The sequence below is a fragment of the Anomalospiza imberbis genome, chromosome 15, assembly GCF_031753505.1.
Source record: "Anomalospiza imberbis isolate Cuckoo-Finch-1a 21T00152 chromosome 15, ASM3175350v1, whole genome shotgun sequence".
Classification (NCBI taxonomy): Eukaryota; Metazoa; Chordata; class Aves; order Passeriformes; family Viduidae; genus Anomalospiza; species Anomalospiza imberbis.
This window is the reverse complement of record NC_089695.1, coordinates 4808804-4831016: the sequence shown is the minus strand read 5'-3', so window position 1 is coordinate 4831016 and position 22213 is coordinate 4808804. Positions and strand designations below refer to the sequence as shown.

The 22213-nt window shown below is 40.9% G+C and overlaps 1 protein-coding gene across 20 annotated transcripts in view; it reads left to right on the top strand.

Annotated features, from left to right (window-relative positions):
* TENM2 (teneurin transmembrane protein 2) overlaps positions 1-22213 on the top strand; it is a 1085256-nt gene that overhangs the window by 1046031 nt on the left and 17012 nt on the right. For 16 of the 20 annotated variants that reach the window (XM_068205619.1, XM_068205638.1, XM_068205636.1 and 13 more), the window contains 9 exons: positions 1330-1449; positions 3393-3654; positions 4340-4607; positions 5757-5900; positions 7392-7641; positions 10477-10497; positions 14366-14598; positions 16058-16212; positions 16702-17576. In XM_068205619.1, the coding sequence (XP_068061720.1) occupies positions 1330-1449; positions 3393-3654; positions 4340-4607; positions 5757-5900; positions 7392-7641; positions 10477-10497; positions 14366-14598; positions 16058-16212; positions 16702-17576 (2328 nt within the window). The remainder of the gene's footprint in view (positions 1-1329; positions 1450-3392; positions 3655-4339; positions 4608-5756; positions 5901-7391; positions 7642-10476; positions 10498-14365; positions 14599-16057; positions 16213-16701; positions 17577-22213) is intronic. The other 4 variants (XM_068205637.1, XM_068205630.1, XM_068205628.1 and 1 more) reach the window with 1 other exon arrangement.

The following is a 22213-nucleotide window of genomic DNA, read 5'->3' as shown; positions in this document are numbered from 1 at the left end:
GCAATATAATACAGTTAGAAATGTACCTCACAGTCCCTGAACATCTCAGAGTGGGCAGAAAAGAGCTGCAAACCATCCCTGGTGTGAGTGATGGAAGGAGCTGTTCTGTGCCGGGGCCGTCCCAGAGCCCAGCACCATTCGTCAGCGTCCAGCCAAGCTCAGCCCAGGTTAATCCCCCTGGCCAGCTCAGACATGCCTGGTTCAGGGTGCTGTGCCTGGAGCCTGCTGAGCTCTGGGAGCAGCCCCAGTCCTGCTGGGAAGGGCTCTTCATTCCCCTTCTATCAGCAGAGCAGAGCTGGAGGCTCATGCTGGAGGCACAAACCGATGAATATATAAATCTTTTCACCCATGACTACAGCAAAGTGCAATTTTAAAACCCCTGAGATTATGGGTTAAGAGGAGTTCACTTTCTCCCTATTTTCACCTTCTCCAGTTTTCACATTTCCAGTGTAGCAATGGAAGCCATCTACAAAAAGAGCTTTTCCTTTTCCATTGCCCTTTTACCAAGCAGCTTCCCCTCCCCAACCTGCTTCTCTCAGGGTGCAGGGAAGATGGAAGGGAAAGGAGCCAGGGGCTGGAACCTCCTCTCCAGCTGGGAGCAGCAGCACTTTGTGCCCGCTGTGCACTTAGCAGCAGCAGAGCACTTGCCAAAGAGAAAAAACTGACTGTGTCTCTTAGAGGAATAGCTCATCTTCTTCTCCCTTAGGTTAAACAAAGCTGCTTATCCTGCTGGCCAAAAAAATGATTTGTCTTGCCTGTGTGTAAAGCAAGACTTTAAACCAAATCCTCCTCTTGGCGAAGTGCATGCAAGGGTTCCAAACCAGGCTGGAATGCAGTGTACAGACATCAGTCATTCCCTAAGATGAGAGAATTTGAACCTTGATGTGAAGAAATGGTCATACAAAGCAGAGATGTGGCATTGCTCTGTGTTTGTCAAGTGTGTTAGGCACCCACAGGCCTGGTACTGTACCCTGCAGGGAGGTTTTGGAGTTTCAGTGTGGCTGCAGGAGCACAGCTTTGGCCTGGTTGAATGGGAGGGAGCTTTGTACTCTACAAAGCTTCGTTAGACAATGAGGCAAACCCTTGTTAGGCAAGAAGAGCACTGACTACCATTCTGTGTACATTTCTCACTGCATAAACAAGCATTTTCTTGATTTAGGTGTATAGAGCGAGCTGAGCAATATTGTGATCCCTCAGTATTCTAAAAACCTTTGGAGTAAACTGTATTTAGCGTAAATGAGGTACAGGTGTTCCACTACTTCACTTATAAATGACATAACCTCGCTTTTGTAATTAGCTTTAATACCTTTAATTCTCTTTCTTTTTCAGTCTTGTGTCTCTCATAAGAGGCCAAGTGGTGACTACAGATGGGACTCCTCTAGTTGGGGTCAACGTGTCGTTTGTCAAGTATCCAAAGTACGGCTACACCATCACTCGCCAGGATGGCACGTGAGTGTCCCTGCTCCACTGAGCCCCTGTGTGCTGTGGAGTGTCTTTGCTGATTAACAGATGGTGTGATCTAATGGAACCATGTGGTACCAGGCATTGCCTGCCTCCCAGGGCAAAGAGCTATTAAGTAAACACAAAAGTAATTTTTCACACGGCATTTTGAATACTAACTGCATGTAAATACGAGCAGGCTGACTTCTGATAATGACGTGTTAGCAGGCAGACTCCTTTCAAATAAATTGCTCTGTATCTATGAAAACATTTGTGTGCTGCAGCAATATCCAGCTGAGACAAGAAATATTTTATTTTAAAATGCAGAGCAGGCTAACACTTCTAGGAAGAAAAGAAAGCATCATTATAGAATAGTATATTTAGTTAAAATTTCCCTTCTGCTTCTCTTTGCTTTTGAAGATACACTTTCTTTTGAGTTTCTTCAGGGTAGAATGTAATCAAAAGATTCTAATTGAATATATTTAGACAATTTCCTGCTGTGCAAAAAAGTGCTTTTGCCCCCTTGTATCAGCTTATTTGAAATGCACACAAATTCAGATAAACAAAAGTCATTGTGTCGTGGTTTATCTGGTTTACTGGCTGTGGTACCTAAAACAGTTTATCTGACACAGGCATTGTAAACATTTGCCATTTTATCTTGATCTTGCATAAAAACAATAGAATTGATATAATTAATAGGAGTCAACTGAACTATAGGGAGTATTTAAGTTCTATAATTTCCAGAATATTAATCTATTATAATAAAAGTATAACGCTGATTTCGGTGGTTTAAAATTGCAGTAAATGGTGAGCTGAACAATATTTAAATCTGCATACATTATTGACATCATTGAGTAATTTGTTACATTGCCAGCATTTACATAGAATAACTGATATCTGTTTCTGTTGTCAGAAAAACCTGGAAGCATTTCTCCTTTAAGCCAGGTTTCAAATGCCTGTACAGCTCCACATTACTGATGTGATTGTGTAGGGGGTTGGAAGTAAACACCTAATTTCTCTGAAAATGATAGATCAGTTATCTTAGGGACAGGAATTCTTACTTGTAGAACACTTCTCATTACTGTTCTCTTACTGCCATGTGTCTCATTCTATGTTTGATGGACAGGATTTTTTAGGAAAGGGATAATTCAGTTTCCTGCTCAGAATGCACTTGGCTTCTCTGCTCTTTCTATATAAAGGTGACTTGTAATAATAAAGATGGTGGTTTGTTTGTTGGGTATTTTTTAATTATTTAATACAGAAGTTATAATTTTATCGGAATGAGCTTTGTCCAAATGACTTCAAGTCATTGCTTGTCTTAGCTGGTTTTCAGCTGTTTAGTTGCCAGAGGTTCACATCCTATTATTGATCATTTGAACCATGACATTTAAAACATAATCATGGTCTGCTCACTCTCCCCATCTCCAGTGGTGTGGGGAGAGAATCACAAGGGCAAAAGTAAGAAATATCTGGCATTGAGATAAAAACAGTTAAATAACTGGAATAATAAAAACTGTAGTAAAAAGGAAAATAACAGAAAGATACATTAATTCCCAGCCAGGTTCTGAGCAGCTTTTCCCCTAGTTTATATAATGACAGTAGCACTGTATGATCTGGGATATCCCTCAGTTCAGCTGGGGTCAGCTCTCCCAGCTGTGTCCCCTCCTAGGTCCCATTCTGCTCCCTGGTGGGATGGGATGAGGAGGAGGACAGGCCCTGACTCTGTGTAAGCACTGCACTGCTATAATAAAAGCATCCCTCTGTTATCAACATTATTCTCATCCTGAATCCAAAACTCATCACTCCGCTAGCTGCTAGGAAGAAAATTAACTCTATCCCAGCCAAAACCAGACAAATACCCATCACTGTTGGTATGCCTCTATGTCATTAGCCAGGAATGTGATTACTGGAATTACTCAGTCTTGTCACTTCTAAAGGCCACACTTTTCTAGGTTTGACTTGGTTGCAAATGGTGGAGCATCCCTGACGCTGCACTTTGAACGGGCCCCGTTTATGAGCCAGGAAAGGACAGTGTGGCTGCCGTGGAACAGCTTCTATGCCATGGACACACTTGTGATGAAGACAGAGGAGAACTCCATTCCCAGCTGTGATCTCAGCGGGTTTGTCCGTCCTGACCCAGTCATCATTTCATCACCACTTTCAACTTTCTTTAGTGACGCTCCCAGCCGCAATCCCATTGTGCCAGAAACCCAGGTAAGAACAGCGTGAGTGAACAGGGTAGAGAAATCAGTGCTCGGGTGACAGTTCTGACCTGAGCACAGGGCCACCGTGTGTCCCCTGCAATTGCTACAGCAAATGTTTCTGCAGAGCTGCATTTGTTCTGGCAGGTACCGGCTTTTCTAATGAGGGCTGCAGGACATATCCCAGGTTTATGTCACCCAGACACATTTATCTTTCATCACCTTGCACCCTCCCATTATCATACAACATATCAAGTGTATCTATGTATTTCAGTTGCTAGCTTAGGTGTTTCAAGAGAATTTTGCAAAGGCTTGGCATGTGCTGCTGACCACAGACTGTTTCCTTATTTCTTACTTAGGACAAAAGCAAACTCTATTGGTGCTATTTTTTCACTGCTGCATTCAGTTGGGCTTTATACTGTTAGTGGAAGTTGTGGGTTCCTATGGTATTTCTTATGTTTCCCTTGCATATAGCTTGCAGTAAAAATATTTGTGCTTATTTGCCCTTTTGCCAGCAGTGGGCTCTTAAAAAGATGCGTACACAGACACCAAATAATTATTTGTCAGAAATGTCAGCTGAACTGTGTTGGTTTGAGGACATCCACTACCACTAAAAGACATAAGTTCATAAGAATACACAAGGTGATAGATTAAATAAAAATCATTAATGTAAAGTGTTTGATCTCTTTCCTTCCCAGGTTCTTCATGAAGAAATCGAGATCCCTGGCTCTAGTATAAAGCTCAGCTACTTGAGTTCCCGCACTGCTGGATACAAATCTTTACTGAAGATCATCATGACTCAGACACTTGTGCCACTGAATCTGATCAAAGTTCATTTGATGGTAGCAGTAGAAGGGCATTTGTTCCAAAAATCATTTCAGGCGTCTCCCAACTTGGCATATACGTTTATCTGGGACAAAACAGATGCCTATGGTCAGAAGGTTTATGGGTTGTCAGATGCTGTAGGTAAGTCAGCATATACAAGCTCCAAAACTTTCCAAGTAACACCTATAATTCTAAATAAGAAAACTGCAAACTTCCTTATGGACATCTCATGTAGACTGAACAGTTCTTGTCTCCCTGACACAATTTATCTTTGTGTTACGGTTCTTTTACACATTCAAGATCATATTCAGAGGGTCTAAACAACCTCAGCGTGCCTGGGTTTCCTGCTCAATAAACTTAGAAAGTTTAGACCAGGCAATAGGAAAAACTGGCCACAGGAGCTTAGGTGAAACCTAATCCATCATTACAATTTTCTTTACTTTACTTATAAAATGATCCTCATGCTGGACTGGCTGGCAGTCTGCAGTGCATTTGAGTTTTCACACATACCCTTATTGTAGTCTCTTGTGGTATAACACATTTGAAATGAAAATGCTGTTCCTCTAATGCTGTTCAGTCTTGTAGTTCTACAGCTATTTTTAGTTAGCTTGGTTCTAGTGGGTGGGAAGAAGAGTGATCATCATAATATTTTTCAGTTTTCATTGACTGTCTGAATAATTTTAATACAACAGTGTTAAAAATGAGTATCAGAGCTCTGCTAGTGTGGAAAGAGCAGTTTGTTTTTTTTTTTCAAATATCAATTATTTTCTATATTTCCTAACTTCTTATTTGCTATAGGTTTTCTTTCTTATGATATTGGTGAGATATTGCTTTCCTGTGTAATGCTTACAGTATAATTGTGCTTTAATGCACATGAAGTTTTCACTGCCTTTGGTATATGGTATGTAAAATGAATATGCTAAATAAATGCTGTGAACATCTGGCAAATTAAGAATTTATCTTGTCCTGCTATCTGATATTTTTAATTATTTAATATAATTTTACTATATTTTTAAATTTTTATTTCTCACTCTCCTCGCAGCAAACCCATCACTTCCCAGTGTGAGCTATTAAAATAGAAGTGATCAGATCCCTGCAGAGTACATGTGAATGAAGTTTCAAATTTGTGTCTAGTCAAAGATCTGAATATAATATTGTAGAATAAAAGTGAAGAATATAATCAGTCCATTTTCTTGAGGGGGCTGCTGAACTTGAATACTTGATGACTTGAATGTGCTCTGGACATTTAATTCAGTGTTTATTCAGCAAGTATATTACATTTTATTTCAGTGTCTGTGGGGTTTGAATATGAGACTTGCCCCAGTCTCATTTTATGGGAGAAGAGGACAGCACTGCTGCAAGGATTTGAACTGGATCCCTCAAACTTAGGAGGATGGTCTCTGGATAAACATCATGTACTTAATGTCAAGAGTGGTGAGTTAGCTCATTCCATGTGTTTGCTGTCCTACAGGGAATTTTTATTTGCATTATACTTACACTTCCAAAAATGTGATTCTTCTACTCTTTTAATTTTGTCTTTAGCTCAGTTAAGATATGAGGCATATTGCAGTTGTCAGAAAATTTTTGTAGAATTTCAACACATTTTTTACTGTTCTGCACAGGCTGAATTGCTTAAGTCGTAATCTTTATCCTCTATTCTGTTTTTCGTTTGTTCCCCTGTAATATCTTTCTGTCTTCCATGTTTTTCTCATGTTAAGCACATCTATTCCTAGTTCCTTTTCCCCCTAACCTGAGATGGAGCTTACAAGGAGTAAGATACTGATACACAAGATATACAGGATACTGAGTCTCCTTTGTCTTTCTCATTAGTCACCTGTTTGTTTTTTCCTCACTTTTTTTTTGTCTTCCCATATCCTAAGCTGAATTTTTGTGATCTTTGTATTTTACCAACAATTCTTTGTGAGCTGAATGCTCAGCATACATTTTATTTGTTCCCTGCAAAGTGTTGTTTGCAGCCTTCCTGCTGATCATTTCCAAATAACAAAATGCATTTCTGCTTAATAGATCTAAAGTATTGTTCAGAATTAGCAAGATCAGGTTATTTGAACTCACTTTCAGTGCTGGGCAGTGGATCCACATTTGGATAGTACATGCCAAGAGAGAGTGTTGCCACCAGTGGGGAGCCAGTTATGCAACTGGGGTCATGCAACTTCATTTCCACAAGAACATGAGGCTGAAAGTTTCCAGCCATATTTCCACAGTTTTTGATGACACAGAATATGGTCACACTGTCAGAAAATCCACTCCCTTCTTGGAGCAGGGGTCTGCTCTTTGAACATATATTTTGAAGATAAATCCTATCTTGAAGGTATTTTCTTGAAGTCTATTAGAGATCTGTACCACCAGCTTCCCTTTTGCCTTTTATCACTGATCCTTAGCAGCCCTTCTGGGAGTTTGATCTTTCTATCTTTTCATTTTCTGAGCTATCATTTTCTGTGGTTCCTCCATTTCTCATTTTTCATTTTCTATTAAAAATGTGTGAAAGACTGAGAGGTGGAAAGAGAACAGTAAGGTTGGCACAGAATTCCAAACAAAACATGATACAGGAAACTGGAGTGAGACACAAATAAGGAACTGCTCTTCTCCACCCACTCAGAAACCATCTAAACCACAGTCCCAGGCCAGAGCTGTGTAGCAGGGTTTTCTTTCATAATGAATACCAAAGGACTCTGAGTGTAGGTTTGGGTCCGCGGTTGTGTATGTGTGTGGGTTTTAACACTGAATCTTCATTACACCTTTATTTTTACTACTACAAAATGCTTCTGCTCTTTTTGCACCATTGAAAAACCAAACACCAGTCATTTCAATGTACAGTCCCTAAAAGCAGCTGTTGAAAAGAAAACAGCCTCACGTCCCCTGCAATGAATAGTGGTAATAACCACTTCTTCTCCTCTCTGTCCTTAGGTATATTGCACAAAGGCAATGGAGAAAATCAGTTTCTCACTCAGCAGCCGGCTGTGATAACCAGCATTATGGGGAACGGGCGCCGCAGAAGCATATCCTGTCCGAGCTGCAATGGTCTGGCAGAAGGAAATAAGCTCTTGGCCCCTGTAGCACTGGCAGTGGGTATTGATGGAAGTCTCTTTGTTGGGGATTTTAACTATATTCGGCGTATCTTCCCCTCCAGGAATGTCACGAGCATACTGGAGCTGAGGTAAGGCTTCACCTCAATGCTTCGCTTCTGGAGCCTGTGCTCAAATCAGCCTTTACCATTACTTCTTATAATTTTGAAAAACATTGTCACTTTCAACCTATTTAAATTCCAGTGGAGAAATGGGGCACAGAAATGCATAGTTCAAAGTGTGTAACTTACCCGAGCAGTGACTGAAGTGAAGGACTTAAGAGCAGAAATTAACTTGCACAGAAAGTATAAACCATCTCTTTCTGTCTCGTTAGTAACCACTGATTCAGTCCTCCCTCAGTGCATCTTTTGTTTGAAAAGTCTAGAATTGACTGCCCTTAGGTACTGAGCCACAGTGACAGGCAAAGGGGTAACAATCTCATGAGGTTGGAGGGAAGGTTCTCCTGCCAGTGGTTTGGAGACCCACTTTCACATTTCTTCTCCATGCTTGTGAGTCTATTTCTGTAGGTTGACAAGTGCAGTTCAGATTGACATACAGATTAATTTTGCATCATCAGAAATCTTTTTTAAGATTTTGACTCTTTCCCCCTGTCCTGTGCCCTGCTCCAACCTTAAGATTTGATCACTTAATAGGGAAGGCATGAGTGTAGAATGTACCACTTCACCCATTTCTGTTCCATCGCCTTTTTTCATTTTTCCAGGAGAGGCAAGAGCTATTGCTTCAAACCCTCACTCATGTAACTGGACCTTATACTTACAGCACTGCTGAGTATTTGCAGAAAAAGGAGGAAAAATAGCATGCCCTGGCTGTCTGCTGCCCCTCCTGGAGCCCACTCAGGCAGTAGCATTGGTGCTTCTGGAAATTGGATAGAACTGCAAAGTACATTGAGTGAATTTAGGTCACAAGTCTTTTTTTAATGATATGACCAATAACCAATTGCTCTGCTTCCACATTTAGTTTTTAATTAGTGGGAAAAAGTGCAAAATGATTGGACTGATAAAGAATAGGAGGCCTAGCTCCATTTTACACCTCTCTTCCATTCATGTCATTCTGTTGATGTCACTATTGTGAATTCTGATTCTATAGAAAAGAAAAGAGATCTGATTCAGGCCAATTCAACTCTGAAATCACTCTCTGACACCTACCTCATACACCATCAGGCTGCCTCATTATACTTTTTTTTTAAAGTCATGGATCATCCAGTGCTTTCTGCTAGCAGCTCAGTTTAAGCCACAGAAGGTAGCTGGCATGGAAGTGTGACCTGCTATAAATATTTATATCAATATGCACTATAACTCTGCATTATACAGGATATGCTAATTATTTTTTTCGAAGTTGTTCAGATCTTTTTAGCTTTTTAATAAATAGGACTACAGCTTTATAGAGGAGGAGAAACATTTTCAGATGAGGATATCTCTTATAATGCATTTTTATGCACCTTACTTACCAATATCAGCCAGTGACAGTTTCCTAGCCCACCTTATGTTTGAAAATGTTGCCTCAAAATTTACAACAGTATTAGTGTGAGTACTTTGCTTTCTCTCTCTGTGAGAGAGCTTGAGAGGGAACTTGGGTTTTCATCATGTGAGGGAAAGTTGGGAAGGACACCAGTAAAGAAATAGAGATGGATTTTTATCTGCTGTTGTCCACTTCCTCCTTTATAAAAGTCTGTTTTCCATAGCACAGTTTCTTTAGCTTCTGTTATAACTAGAAGCAATTAACAATGAAGCTGATGCATTGTGAGTGCTGTTGGACAGCTGCAATTGTGATTCATTGCTCATCTTGAAATCTGCATGAGTTACATGGGTAAGAGTTTGAAGATTTGAGCCATTTAAGGGTGAATGAGAGCAGGGTCTTCAGCTCCTGTCAAGTAGTTTGGATTACGCTGCAACCAGTACGTCCACAAGTACTACAAACAAAATACATGGCTTTGTTTAGATTTCACAGCTGATGTCATTTTGGTTTCACATAAGCCCCTATAGATCCTTGAGTGCCTTTGTATGTCAGAATATCCCAATGTGCATATTTCCTTCACACTGGCCTTTGAGAAGGTGCCTGGTTGGAATGGCCAGAAGGAATTTGGACTCCAGGGTTGCACATGGGGCTTTACCCTGAGGCTGCAAGCTGGGGGCTGTGCCTGGAGTGCTGCAGCTCAGGAGTCACAAACCTCCTTGCTCTGTTCCGTGCATATTCCTAAATGGAAATTATATCAACACAGTGAAATGCTGTGTGAGTGGAGAATGTGTTCATTTTCTTGTGGGAAGTAGAGAGCACTTTTCCCTTGGCTCTGTGTCTGGGCAGTAAGCCGTGGATCAGTTGATGCTGTTTATCTCCTATTGTACAGTCCCTTACTGCTCGCTTAGAAGGGGTTTTTTTACCCTAACATTGGCTCGGATAGGCTTAAACAGATACCAAGGAGCATCCAAACTTGCTTTAAGCAATTATTTTAGAGACTAGGAGGAGAGAAAAACAAACTGCATAGTAAAAATTTGTCTGAAATAGCCTGTTGGAAAACTATTTTCATTAAAGAGGTTGCCTCCAACTGGCAGATAATATCCAAAATTAGTGCTTCCCCCTGCCCAGTTCTGTATTTAGAGAACTGCCAGTTTCTCTCACTCCTAGCCCCCAAGATACACATATTTCCATGTGAAAATTCTTTCAGTGGTTCAGAAAGTTTCCTAAATATGAGGGGAGGGGGGTGGGGGCAGGGGTGTCCTGTAGGGAATTAGTTTGCAGCTCTATCCCTCCCAGCCACTCTTCATCTGTAAACTAAGCTAAGGCTAGTGCTGAAAAGAGATATCTTCTCCTGTGTCCTTTTGTAAAATAAAACAAATACTATGTTTGCTTTACCATCTATTCTTCAGCTAACTGTTTGTTCTTTTTTCTTCTGTTCCCTTTCTATAAAGAAATAAAGAGTTTAAACATAGGTAAGACATGAGCTCTTTCCCATATAATTTGATATGGTTTGTTTGCTTCATTGTGTTTGCTTTTTGTGTTGTGCTTCTTGTGTAATGTTATGTTCTTCATGTACCATATATAGAAACATTTTTATGTGCTAATTGTGTGTTATGAATATGATAAGCATTAGCAATTACGAAATGCAGTCAAAAAGCAGCCAATAAGTCCTGACAGTAATTAGAAATTTCTAGTAGAATGCAAGTATAATGAACCCCAAGCTAACTTCTACATAAACACCTTTCCCTGCTGTCTATAATTGGTCTAAATGGTCAAGGTAAACTATAACAGCATTTATACAAATGCCAGAAAGGTTCACAAAAGCACTAATGACTGCATATAGGTCAAATACTCATTTTCTGGTCATTAATGATTTTCTGAACCCACTGTGTTTTGCCATAATTTAGTTTATATTTCTTTTGTCAAACACATTTAATAGCCAACCTGTGGGGCTGGCTGTGTGCAACCACTAGAAGTAGTCACTGTGAGAGTCAGGAGGGAGGCATAACCCTCCTGGATGTTAGGAGGAGAGCACTAGGTCTTCTGGATGGCTGCAGCATAGGAAACACTTGTGCCTCCTTTCATGTCACACCTGGTACAGGGAGGATGTTCACCCTGGAGAAAATCAAGGGCAAGAACAAGAAGAGCTCTTGTAAATTGTTTCATAGTGTCCTGTGCATTACCCTTTTAAAACCATACTTTTCATTTTTGTGATACAAGTTGATGCAATAGATGGTCTGGACTAAACAGGATCATCTCCCCTTAACCATATATTTTGGCATAGTAACACTATGCCCTAAATATTCTTATCTGGGTAAATTCATTCACAATTTGCTAATGATTATTGGTGATGCTGGAGGCTCCTCATTGCTTCAACTAAGCCTAGTTCATTTTCCATCTGCTTAGATATTTGCTCTGGACAGTTTCTCATTTGGTTAAACTTGAAGAAAAGCTGCTCTTGAACAAGAATTTGATGCACCTGTGAGAAGAATAGGGAGAATGAGCTGCACTTGCTGCCAGGCCCCAGGCTCCCTCAGAGAGCAGAGTGAGGCTGCAGATGGTGGTGACCACACATTCACTCGGGGGCTGGAGGCACAGACATTATTGGCAGAGGCCTCTGAGCAACATTGAATGCCATGGAAAATCTTTTAAAACAAGTTACAATCCTTGGCCTCCTATAATTCAAGTGAAAGATTACAACGGTGTGGAGAAAAGAAAGGCAGAGATCTTTAATCGCTCAGGTGCCAGTTTGAGAAATATTGAGTACTCATTTATAAAACAAATCCCTGTTTGAGGTAATCGTCTCATCGATTCTTTGGGAGCACAGTGAGTGCATCTTACCTTCCAGCAGTCATTTTCTGTCAAATTCCCTCAAAAATTTGCTTAGAGTTTTCCACTATCTGCTCACTGACCTAGTTCAGGAAAGAGGGCAGGAGTATGGAACAGGTCTGCAGCTCCAGTGAGCTGCTCTCTGATCTGGAACCAAGCTTGTGACTGACCCCCTGGCACAACTGCCCTGGGGAGATCCCACAGGAGAAAGGCAGGGTGAGCTCCATGGATGCACCATGACTGCAGGAGAGGAGAGGGAAATACCCCGTGTTCTGCCATTGCTCTTTACCCTGACTCATGTCTTATCCCATCCTGGTAGCAGCAGGGCACACCCTAGGGCTGGCTGAGGGCAGAAGGGAGGCAGGGGTGGGCACAGGCTGGCAAAACCATGTGTGAAAGCAAGAGAGACCCTTCCATTCCTGCAGGGTGGCAGCTGCTCCCCTGGGCACTGTGTGAGCAGCTGACTCACCACTGAGTCCAGCAGGACCCTCACTTCCAGCTGCAGGTAGCAGTGTCTGTGCCCAGCTCCTGTCTGTGCCCAGCTCCTGTCTGTGCCTGCCTCAGGTGCCCATTTGGCCAGGGTGGGGGATGTGCCTCGTTTCAGAAGGGCCATGCAAAAGGCACCAGCTGCAGGGCAGCCTTGAGCTAAGTCTGGGTGTGTTTGTGAAGTACAGCACAAGGCCAGTGCCACAGCAGAGTGTGTTCAGTGTAAGGGGAAAGCATGGTGGGAGAACAGAGCAGAGTTTGGAAGCAATGACAAACGTGCAGGTGTTTGTATGGCTCAGATACCTGAGAGACTGGAGGAATCTCTAAAGTGGAAAGAACAATTTTTCTATGTTGCAAAGAAGGTTGAGCATTATTTTGGAGGGATGAGAAGGAATGTGGTAAGGGTGTAGTGAAGAGGTGCAGTCTGCTGCTGAAGATAAGGAGACAAACTTGGGGAATAATGAGATTGTCCTCTAATCTCAAGCATGTCACTAGTTTCCCTGCATAACTTTGTCTACACCACTTAACCTCTCTGTGCCTCAGTTTCCTCCTCTGTAAAATGGGTGCTACACCCATCTTTTTAAAGTACTCTGAGAACCATGCATGAAATAAACCTGCCAAGTATTTTTTTTTCGTTTATTGTATTTCTTCATCTCTAATTTCTACACTCCTAGACTTCAGCAGATGGTATTGCCTCTGCCTACTGAATTGCGATCCAGCCAATCTCCTTCCTACTTTCTACAGTCTTAGAACAAACCATTATTGACCAAAACCCATGGCATGTCAAAGACTGGCATAGAGGAAAATAACTGTAGAAAGTGATATTTTGGCGCCTCCTCATTCCTCCAAATCTGGTCATGACCACATGACCCCAGTTACCTTGGTGTGCCGATGGATCCATCTGCCGAAAGTGGCTTTATTATAGTTTCAGCGATTCTGCTCAAGAAATGGCTTATGTCCATCATAGCTTACCTCTGTGTATCCTCACTCTTGGAGATGGGCACTTTTGCCACATGAAACTAGGAGTGTGGATATTTGGAGGCAAATATCTCTGGTTACTGGTAAGTAACCTTCATTTTTTTTCTTCCCGTCTTCATTTGTCTTCTATGCTTTGAAACCACCATTGACCTTATTTATGCTCACCCATAGGCTCCAAAGGCTGGAAAATTCACATCATGCTTAAAATCCAAATAAACTGAGTAAAACTAGCCAGGCAAGATTTTGAAAATATTTCTGCACTGCAGTTCTGTGTGTGTGAATGTATATATATTGTGAAGATTGACATTTCTCAATTTGCAGATGATTTGCTAAAGTAGTTCCAAAATGTGACAAGCTGTCAAAAAACATATATTTCAGAAGAGAAGTAGCTTTCCATATGAGCGCCCATTCCAATCACAAACTGAGGACCAGTTTTTCAATAACAGAAGGTTTGGAGTTAAAGTCAGACACTTGGAGTCTCTGGTTTTAGTTATATAACCAACTTCATCTGCTGTAAATTACATTCTTGATAAGAATTAATGAGAACAAATTTGCTTTAGAAATAAATTTGTTATGCCTCTGCCTCCTATTTATACAAGACCTCACAAATCTTGTGGCATAATCTAAGTAACTCAGAAGCTGATTCTTTGATCCTACTCCTATGACTTCTGCTTCCAAAGGAAGTTAAACAAGGTAGCAGGAGGGGGGAAACAGATAAGCTGAAGAGAATTGACCTGGAGCAGATCTAAAGGGCTAAAGAGATCAAGAGGAAAGACTGCTGTGCAGCTCTGGCTTATTGGGCTCTGCTGTGCAAGCTTCAGTGTAGAAGGATGAGTGAGATTTAAAATTACAATCCCTCTGAACACTGACCAGGCCCTAATCAAGTCAGGTCCTCAGGTGATGGTCCTTCAGACCTCACCTCCATATGAAGGTGTCAGACTTTCTTTCCAGATCTTTCTGTGCCTGATGAGAATCCAAGCTCTGAAAGCCTGTGAAGTTTCTAGACTGCTCAGCTGTTTCTGTTTTATGCTTTCTTTTTCTCTAAAGCAACAATCCTGCTCATAAATACTATCTGGCCGTGGACCCTGTTTCAGGCTCCCTCTACGTGTCGGACACCAATAGCCGACGGATATACAAAGTCAAGTCCCTCACGGGCACCAAGGACCTTGCTGGTAACTCTGAAGTGGTGGCAGGGACAGGAGAGCAGTGCCTGCCCTTTGACGAAGCCAGATGTGGGGATGGAGGGAAGGCAGTGGACGCAACCCTAATGAGCCCGCGAGGTAAAGGAGGAAAAGAAGCCGGAGAAAATGACTGCATGCAGCTAGGCTGGATGTGGAAATAATTATCTGGCAATTAAATCACTCCTTGCTCGGTGATTTTTATTCTGGGCTTTAATTACAGTGGATTGGCAAGTGTTCGTGCTTTGTTTAGTTAAAGCAAACTTTATTACCCCGGCACTGAGTGCTGCAAAAGGAGAACAGAACACAAATTAGCAGGGTACCGCTCACTCCAAGAAGCAAGTGTGTGAACGGGGAAACTGATTGCTGTTTGAGATGCAGTCTTTGGGGAGAGAAATTGCTTGCTGTGGCTTTTCTCAGAGTTTTTCCTCCATGTATCTCCTTTTTCTTCAGAGTCAGAGAAAAAAAAAAGGATTTTTGCCTTTTACAAGTTTCTAATTTTTGACAAAAATTTTTCAAGATGATACAGAGATTTGGTGCTGTGTTTCTTTTTAAGGCTTTTTTTTTTCCTCTGTTGTTTCATTTTAATTGTAAGGATAAATTAATCCAGTGTATTGCCATGTGTTTCAAACATCTTTGGGCTTTTTCAGTGGCTGAAAATAACTAGGTGATCATAAAGGTACACAGAAATGGAAAGTCCTGTTTCTTTGTATAGGAAGTAGTTTCAGTTAACACATAGAAATGAAAAAGATGAAGCTCTATCTTGTCTCACTGCCCAGTGGGATGAGCACTGCAACCACTTGAGGACAGAATTTTTCTTAGATCAATATTTTATTTTCAGCCTGAGAAATGGACAAGGCAGTGCACCAAATCAAAGCAGGAAAGGCAAGTGAGAAAAAGGCTGCCCTTCTTCCCAACAGGCAGCAGCATCTGTCTGTTCCTCCAAGGGAGCACCTTTCCATTCTCTGCCTTTCCTCTCCAAGGACTCACAGTGTCACAGGCATTGAACCTTCCCCTTTTTTATAGGCTGGCAAACCCTGTGTCTTCATCTGGAAACACCAGATGTTCTTTCTGTATTTTTACTGCAACAGGTGAAAGAATTTTTAAAAATCCAGAAGTAATACAATGTTCTCTTAGTTTTCAAAAAATTTTGGAGGTATTTTGATAGATTTCTAAAAAATTCTTCATCCTCATTAGATTCTTCTGATGAAGAAAGCAATGCCTCAAATTTCTGAGTAAAATGAGGGCATAATTTTTTAATTGGGATTATGTAATATATCAGAGAGTTTGAATCTAGCAATAAGCTGATGCATTCTGCTGGGTCTTTGGCATGTTTGGGGATTTCTGTAGTTTTCTTTAAAGCCCTGAAGAATAAACCTGCTTGCTGCCATTTCTTTGGCAGAACAATGGGTTTTTGGAGGGTTCTAGGACCTATGCTCAGGTTGGGAGGGAGGAAGGAGCAGGGGAAGTGAAAAAATTTCACCATCTTGTAAGCAAGACAAAGCCTGCCTTGAAGCAGGAGCCTCACTGCTGCACTGATGCCTGGGTTTTATATCTGCAGGAATTGCAGTGGATAAGTATGGACTCATGTATTTTGTTGATGCCACTATGATTAGAAAAGTGGATCAGAATGGAATTATATCAACCCTGCTGGGCTCCAATGACCTAACTGCTGTTCGACCTCTCAGCTGTGATTCCAGCATGGATGTCACCCAGGTAGATTCTTACTGCATTTATTTTCCTTGCTGCCTTAGAAGAGATGGGCATCTATTTTGGATGACTGCCTGGCCACTTAAGAAATACATTATGCAGCACAAGATGATAATGTATTTGATTTGTTACTGAAATGAGTGAACCATTTTACTGTGGCTAACACAGTTTATTTATGCAACTATAGAGAAATAAGGTTGAGATAATGGGAGTTATTGTCTTAATTGCCTGTTTTTCTGTAATTATTGTAGAGCTTCCACAATGTAGCATTCATTTTTGCACAGAAACACAATTAGCCAAAGTTACAACTGCACGTAGCTTTAATATTTCCGAAAAACAAAATCATTGTTTGAAATAGTTGCCGTTCATGACTTGGTTTCATGATTTACACTGATAAACCCCTCACTAATTGCTGTTGTTACACGTGGAATTTTAAACACTAGGAGTGTACTTTTCAGTTTCGAGTTTTACAGTAATAATTTGTGCAACTCATAGGTACGGCTGGAGTGGCCTACTGATCTCGCTGTCAATCCCATGGACAACTCCCTTTATGTCCTAGAGAACAATGTTATTTTACGGATCACAGAAAACCATCAAGTTAGCATTATTGCTGGACGCCCCATGCACTGCCAGGTTCCTGGTATAGACTACTCTCTTAGCAAACTGGCTATTCATTCTGCACTTGAATCAGCCAGTGCCATTGCCATCTCACACACAGGAGTTCTTTACATCAGTGAGACAGATGAAAAAAAAATTAATCGGCTACGCCAGGTAACTACCAATGGAGAAATATGCCTTCTTGCAGGGGCAGCTTCAGACTGTGATTGCAAAAATGATGTCAACTGTAATTGCTATGCTGGGGATGATGGGTATGCCACTGATGCCATCTTAAATTCACCATCTTCCTTAGCTGTGGCCCCAGATGGTACCATCTACATAGCTGATCTCGGAAATATCCGCATTAGGGCTGTCAGTAAAAACAGGCCCGTTCTTAATTCCTTTAACCAATATGAAGCTGCATCTCCAGGAGAACAGGAGCTGTATGTCTTCAATGCTGATGGGATTCACCAGTACACTCTGAGCCTCGTTACTGGGGAGTACTTGTACAATTTCACCTATAGCAGCGATAACGATGTCACGGAGGTGATGGACAACAACGGCAACTCCTTGAAGGTGCGCCGGGACGCCAGCGGCATGCCCCGCCACTTACTGATGCCGGATAATCAGATTGTCACGCTGGCTGTTGGCACTAATGGTGGACTCAAGCTGGTCTCAACACAGACCCTGGAGCTCGGATTAATGACATATAATGGAAACAGTGGTCTCTTAGCAACGAAGAGTGATGAAACAGGATGGACAACATTTTATGAGTAAGAATGTTTTTGGATATATTAAGCATACATTTATTTTTCAAATGGCAGTGAGTAGGCCCTAGGCTGACCCTGCTGCAATTTGTTGTAGGTTTTTTCACTGATATTTGAGTGAGGCCGTTGCACCTCAGTCCAGGGCGATGCTGGAAACGGTTAAGTGGCTTTGTGATGGCGTCCTTTGGGTGGGTGCTGATCCCCCTAAATCCTTGCCTGGGCTTTGAGTTTGGGGCAGCTCATCCCTGCCCAGCACAGAGGACCGTGTGCCATGGCCAGAACCCCGGTTTAGTTAAGCTGCTGTTCATGGTCAGCACAGCTGCCCACAGCCAGAGCAGCCCAGCACTCCCCTGCAGCTCCCACAGAGCTGCCTCTCTCTAGGAACCCTCATGCTGCAGCTTCTTTTGGAACTCAAATTATCTCTCTTTCTGTTCAGCCTCATATATTACTCATGGTTGTTAAAATGTTGATTAACTTCAATGATTGTTCATTCCTGAGACAAGTGAGGAAATTAGATCCCCAGCTATCTGTCAGACCCCTGGTGTAACTTCCATAATTTGTAGATAACCCAAAAGCACACTGGTGTTCATGAGCATATAGATTAAATAGACAGAACTTCCTCTTTAAATGAGATTCATCTGAAGAGATGAGGTTCAAAAGTATATTAAAAATCTACAAAAACTAGTCCAATTTTTATTAATATTTATCCTGTTCTTAATAGTCTCATTGCCATTTTCTGATCAAAACAATTTTAAAAAGAGAAGCTAAATGACATATTGAAAAATGTATTTATGTATGGCAAGTCTGATACCATATATTTTGTCTGAATTAGTTATTAGTTAATGATTAAAAAATATCATTCCACAAATCAGTGAGTAGAAAATAGGAATAAGGCTTTATATTCAATTTCAAATGGCAGGCTTGTTTTCAAGTCACAGCCTAGCAATAGCGCACACCTCTTAGTTTATTGATGCATTCAGCTTGGCCACCTGTTTCCTCCGTTTAGAGAAAACGTAAGAAATGCAGGAATAGAAGGAGGTGTGCTCAGCGTGCTCGGAATGCCTGCCCTGCACAGCAGGGATGCTGCAGCTGGTTCCCGTTGGAAGGAAAGCAGTGCCCTCTCGTGGGGCCCTGCATGCCCAACCGCTCACTCCTCTCCTCCAGCCTGGGGCTTCACCTGGGGAGGGGCTCATTTTTCCTTCATATTTTGCAAAAGTTATTTCTTTACCACAAATTCGTTACAGAAATTGTTCAGTTGAAAGTATTCATTAAGGTATTACCTGCTGATTACAAGCTCAAATAAAAGCTCAGTGGACTAGACAGGAAAAAATTCATATTATTGCTGATGAGATGTGGATGCCCTGCTAGGAAGATTTCTTTGTTGGGTTTTTTCCTCAGTAGGTAGCTCAAGATACAGTCATATAAACTAGTTATTTCTCAAAACACCAGAAATGAATTATAGAAAACTAAATAGCAAATTGAAAACTCTACATGAAAATCCATAAAACATTAAAAAAAGTCATCAGAAAGTTACTGGTTAGAAAGCTAGTATAACTGGTGTCAGAGAGTCACACACCAAGTGCTAAGTTAACATGGTTTATTAAAAAAATTATATTATGATTCCTAAGCAAATACAGAAGGTAGGGGCTTTTGATGTCTTCCTGAGATCAGCTGAAAATATAATTTAATATGTACATAGTGCTGCATTTTTTTTTCCAAGATCAAATAAGAAAAGATGCATAACCTATGCCTCAGGTCAGTGGAAGTTAAATACCATCTTTAGATCTAAATATTACAGCCTGAGGTACTTAGATAATTAGTACCTCAGATAAGGCAGCAGAAATAACTTATTTCTCCCAGATTTGTACATACATTCTCATAAGCATAGAGCCCACAGATGAGAGAACCATAAAGACATTATTTAAATTGAATATACAAACCTAAACAATCACAGTCCACAGTCACTCAGTACTGGTTTCTGGTTTCTGTTTTTTCTTTGAAACAGATCCTAAGACAAAATATTGTATTCATCATTCTGCAATTTTTTTGGTAGCTACAACTTAGTATCAACTGAAGATGAAAGAAGTACTTAGCCAATGAGAGTTTATAAAGACAATAAAATAGTTTTCTGTGCAGATACATTAATGCATTCATACAGACATAATCAGCAGTCAAAATTGTTAATATGGCAGCAGAATTGGAAAAGAACAGAGGTTTTTTAAGTAGTAAAGTACTACATGAGCTAAAGTTCTTATGAAAAATTTATGTCAGTGCATTTATATCAACCAGGCGCTGAAGTGCCATGTTATCTAATTGGGTATATTCCCTCATTTATCTGAAACTTCACCCTGAAAATGCTCTCAGAATTACATTTGTACAGTTAATCTAGGTGTGCATATGCAGAGAGTTGCAGACACAAGCTGGTTTGTGTGTGCACACTCCCTCCATATGTGAATTCTATAGATAGCATCTCTGCATGTGCATGCAGCTCATTTGCAGTAGGAACAGCCAAGGCTCTTCAATAATAGAACAGCTACCAGCAGGCTCACATGGGGTAATTTAAGCTTGGCTTGGGCATGAAGCACAATCTTTGAAGCAGCTCCCAGTGGTATTCCTCTTGGTCTAGGGAGCATCCGGAGAGAATGCTGCAGTTTTTTTCTGGAATCAGTTCTAAAAGGGAGAGAAAACAGGAGTGTATGTAAATGTGTGTGGATCTGTGCCTTGCCCAGCTCTGTGTTGAGTCAGAAGCTGCTGTTCCTCCTCTCTGCAGTGCTGGATATGGCCCTGCCCTTCCTGCTCCACCCACGAGCTGTCAGGAGCACAACTCAAAGTTGGGACTGGGATGCTGGCCATAAAAGCTGGGACAGCAGCGCTCAGGGCACTGCCTCAAGCCCAGTGAAGGGATGCACAGGTGTTTGTAGCTACCTGAGAAGGTGCCGAGTGCTCAGCTGTGCCCGGGCAAGGCTGAGCCGTAGGTGTGGCCATGGGCAGCTCAGAGCCATCAGGCTGGCAGAGACAGCCCCCAGCTTTGTGCTCTGTCACCCAGAGCTGTCCTGGGAAACCTTTGCCTGCTGGCAGGGGGGGTCTTGGCCACAGTTAGCAAAGAGTTGGTGAGGCAGCAGTGGGGAGATGCTGTTGTTTGTTGGTTTTTAAGATACTGGGATAAAGGAAGGTTGTTTGCCCATGTAATGTTATTGATAGAAAAACTTGAGATGAAGCCTTACTCTAACTGAAGTCAGTAACAAAAGCTCAGGAATTTGGGAGTACCCAGAGCCCACTTCATTTGAAAATGTAAAGGTTGCCTTATCAGACCTGATTCATCCAGGCTGATGCTGTGTCACAGACTACAATAGGCAGAGACTGCTTCTGAAGAAGACACCAGGTCAATTAATATATTTTTCATGGTAAATTTTGGTTTTTTACTTTATTAGACCCAGGTTCATAACATGAAGAAGAGAAGTACATAATAATTTAATTAATATATAGTTTATTCTTATTATTCAGATAAATATATGGGTGTTGTAGTCTACTGAGCACTTGCTCTCATATAATACATAATTTTTTAAAAAACTCAGGAATATGTCACTTAAATTTTGTGGTAGATAAAAGGTTTCTGTTATATTCATTTTAATTTTTTTACCTTTAAAATATTTTTTTTAAAATAAGATTTTATTTTGATACCATGGACAAAGTAGAAATGCCTTCATTATATATTGGTATGAGAGTGTGTATATATCATTTAAGTAGTGAACTTTTAATATATGTAATTCATAAGCTAAATGGTCTGCAGATCTTCCATGAGAGTACTTTTGTATGTATTTTGTTAAGTGTATCCATCACTTGCTTATAAAGCCTTTAATCTCTTCTGTTGCTGCTTTCAAAGCTGTGACCAGCACTGGGGAACACAGCCCATGGCAGGGGTAAAACAATCATTTCTTGAAATAACACCGGAATATTTTCATTCTTCTGCTTCAATCTCTGTACATCCACATCCATATTTACTTTTTAGACTGCCCTTACACTTTGAATAGAGATTTCCAGTGAGTAGCCCACAGCAATCCCCAGGAATTTTTCCTAGGTTAATTAAAAACCCAGCAATGTGAATGAAAAGTTTAAATTAATGTCTCATTTGCATTGCCTAAAATATATTTGCTGATGGGGAATTTCACCAACCATTTTTCTGGAAGTTCACCGAGTGCTGCAGAGTCACACTGGAGACACTCATAGTTTTTTCTAGTTTGTCCTAAATATCACTGTCTGTGCTGTAAGATTTGACATCCAAGTGTTCTCTTCATCACTGCTCATCACGAAACTCACCACATACAGACTCTTAAGGGGCCTTATTAACCTTTAAGATTTTTGAAATTGTCCATTTTTTGTACTTTTCCCCTGCAAGACAGATGCTTGGCTGGATCAAGTTCTTCCTTTAGCTATTCTTTTCGAGTGCTTTTCAATATTTTTTGTGAAGACCTCCATAAAGACTTAACCCACTTTCATAGATTATCTCAACATATCTTTTTTTCAGTGTCTTGCTGATGTGATAAGATATCTGTATATAAATATATATGTAGCTGTGGTGAGAAACTTGTGACTATATTGAGAAAAGTCATGCTGCTTAATCGTTCTTTGACCCTGAACTACTC